Source organism: Ceratosolen solmsi, unplaced genomic scaffold (assembly GCF_000503995.2).
Source record: "Ceratosolen solmsi marchali unplaced genomic scaffold, CerSol_1.0 scaffold15, whole genome shotgun sequence".
NCBI classification, from domain to species: domain Eukaryota; kingdom Metazoa; phylum Arthropoda; class Insecta; order Hymenoptera; family Agaonidae; genus Ceratosolen; species Ceratosolen solmsi.
In genome coordinates, this window is record NW_011948434.1 from 1 (window position 1) to 3,027 (window position 3,027).

Sequence of the window (3,027 nt, forward strand, 5' to 3'; positions counted from 1 at the left end):
AATATATCAATTTAAATTGCATTACAAAACATTTTTAATAATTAAAATTTAAATTCTTTATATTTCTTGGATGATTTGGTATCTTGACTTTGTTGACGTTTTCGCTTGCTCTATAAAAGATTAAAAAAGTCTTACTATATTTTAATTGTGTATCCATGAAAATGATTACCTTTTGCCGTTGAACATGATCTTGTAGCATATCAGATAAATCTTCTCGACGCAATGCTTGACGATTACGCATTGTTTCTTCATAACGTGTTGCCATAGCTTCTGAATCCAAATCTAATTCACTTGGATCAAGAGCTAATTCAATAGCCCCCTCTCTTTCTGTTGCTCTAACTTCAGATGTAGAGATAACACCTCGTCGGGCAGCAATAACAGATGGAGGAGCTTGACCACCTGCTCCTGTCATATCATAAACATGTGTACTACCCATCATACTACTACCAAGTCCTTCAGTTCTTCGTTCCTGCAAAACTGTATATAATGCAGGTGTATCACCACCTTCCATTTCATTTTCAATTTTTCTTTTTCGAAGTTCTATGGTTTCTGGAGTTTCTAAACCAGCATGAATAGATGTAATACCACTTGGAGTAACAAGTCCTTCTGCACCAGGAGTTACTAGTCCAGTAACATCTTCTTTACCTAAATACACAAATTAATTATATAATTTAAAAATAGAAAAATACCTTTTTAGAAAATTAGTAAATGACATTGTTATTACCTTCTTCATCCTTATCTTCATCTTCATCATCTTCATCTTCATCTCCAGAAGATTCTGATTCAGGTTCGCCCCACATTCCACGATCAATTTCCTCATCTAAAGCATCAATTCCAGGAGTTCTTGATATACCAAATACATCACCATATAAAGGTCTTCCAGTTTCATCAACTGGTGGTTTTCCCCAGCCACCAGCATGATATCCAAAAGCACAACCCTCTGGAATCGGTGCGTTCAAACCAGGAATCTTAAGATTTGGATAACTTGGTGGGGGTCCATAACGTTGCATAGCAATAAGCCATGGAGGAGGTACCTTATGACAATTTGGTCCAATAGGCATACCAAGAGCTGTACGTAATTCGTCTGTTAATTCTCCAGGTTTTTTTTCTTTTAATCTTGTTTCAAATTCTTTCCCTTCATAATAAAGATCTCCATGGATAGTCATCCTAGGTTTTGTTTGCCACTTAAAGAAAGCATCATGAAGTTTTTGATAATCTATATCAATTTTACCTAACTTAGGTCTTGCCCGTTCTCTCATCTTAGCTTTAAGGGTTTTAGATTCATCCTTTTCTTGTAAACTTGCTCTCATTTCAGTAATTCCAGTGCGTTTTATAAAGGATGGTAAATCGAAAGGTGGCTTCTCTATCCCTCGTTTTCCTTGTAAATATTTTCGTTTGAAGCACCAATGTCTTGGTACTGGTACAGTATTTCTATGTGCTTTAAGTTGAACCAAAAGTTTAGGGTCTCTAGCAGTTACATCATGCATTTCAACCACATCTGGTCTTCCAACAAGTTGCTTGAGTTCAGCAACACTTAATCTAGTCAATTTTTTTAATTTTCTTTTAGATAATCGAGGTACACCATTTTCACCTAATGCTTGATGTTGCTGTTGTTGAGATGGCATATCATCATCATATTCATCCAACAAAGATCCAAGTTTAGTAGCAATAGCTCCTGCTGCAGCTGCAGCAGCACTTATAGGTGGATATTGATTAAGTGCTTCACCTACATCTGTATTACATTTTTCTGATTCAACTATTTTAAATGCTTCAAATACTTTTGCAAATTGCCTGTACATTGGTTCAAGATCATTAACACCTGGAACCTCTTGAATGTATTCAATCTCTGGCTCAAATTCTTTAGTATTATTTATTTCTGTTGTTGAACGATTATCTTTGTCCTCTCTATTGTTTTTCTGCTTTTTTTTCTTTTTCTTTTTTTTTTTTGTTTTGTATGTTTTTCAGATTTACCATTTAAAGTCCAATGTTCAGAATTAAAACCATTCAAATCATGAACTTTTTCTCTTCGTGAAACAAAAGAGTGCTCAAGTCCTGGAGGTAGTAATACTCCTCCACTTGACATAGTTCTCAATTTTTAATAAATCTTACGTAAAACTTAGTAAAATTAACATACACAATTATAAAAGATCAAGTTTAATAATAATCAATAAATTAAGTTATACTTAGACTATATTATATTAAAAAATACTTGCAATTATAATAGCAACGTATAATAGTAGACTTTGTTAAATTAGAAGAAAAATTTTATTATGAAATGTAACAATTTACTAGATAATTCTGCCTTCAATTAATATTATCAATAATTTATTAGTTAACACCGACTACACAATGCTACAAAAATTAATATATGAAAACCTTATGAATAACAGTATAAATAGATGGATCACTGATTTCACATATTTACTTTGTTGGGTTTAAGCTCATTGGACCATTTGGCGGGTAAATTATAAACTTGGAAACAAATTAATAAAATCAAAGAATTGAAAATAGCAATACTAACTACAAATTAAAAATATATACTTTTAATATATATTAAAATGCCTCGTTTTTACTTAATTGTAAAAATTACATTATATTAAACTTGAACCAATTAGAAATAATGAATCATATATTCATTTATAAAGTATTGATTTTTAATTATTTTAATTATTTATTCACAAGAATAAATCAATAAAAATTTATGCAATATTAGGCTAATTCATTATACTACCTATTATACTTTCTTATATAACACTTATATTAAATTATAAAAAATATATTTCTTATTTTAATGTTTCCTATTTTAATAAAATAAGAGCGCAAATATTTTATATATCGAATTAACAATTCTTTTGTTTTTAAAATAAGTTATTAACAATAGGATATCTTTTATCACAAAAAATAAATATAACGTATTAAATAATTTAATATAGAATCCTAAACTTGTATAAAGTACAAATATTATAAATATATCTACTAAGATTAAATATTTAAAAATATTTTATTTCCAGTTAAATACTGTCATTA

At 29.8% G+C, this 3,027-nt stretch overlaps 1 protein-coding gene across 1 annotated transcript; it reads right to left on the bottom strand.

The window, feature by feature from the left end:
* Positions 1-6: 6 nt before the first annotated feature.
* Sf3b2 (splicing factor 3B subunit 2) lies at positions 7-2,141 on the bottom strand. Its single transcript, XM_011502627.1, is given in 4 exon segments — positions 7-110; positions 170-645; positions 725-1,948; positions 1,951-2,141. Coding segments are annotated over 4 exon segments (1,902 nt in total). The 5' UTR covers positions 2,084-2,141; the 3' UTR covers positions 7-41.
* Positions 2,142-3,027: the final 886 nt, after the last annotated feature.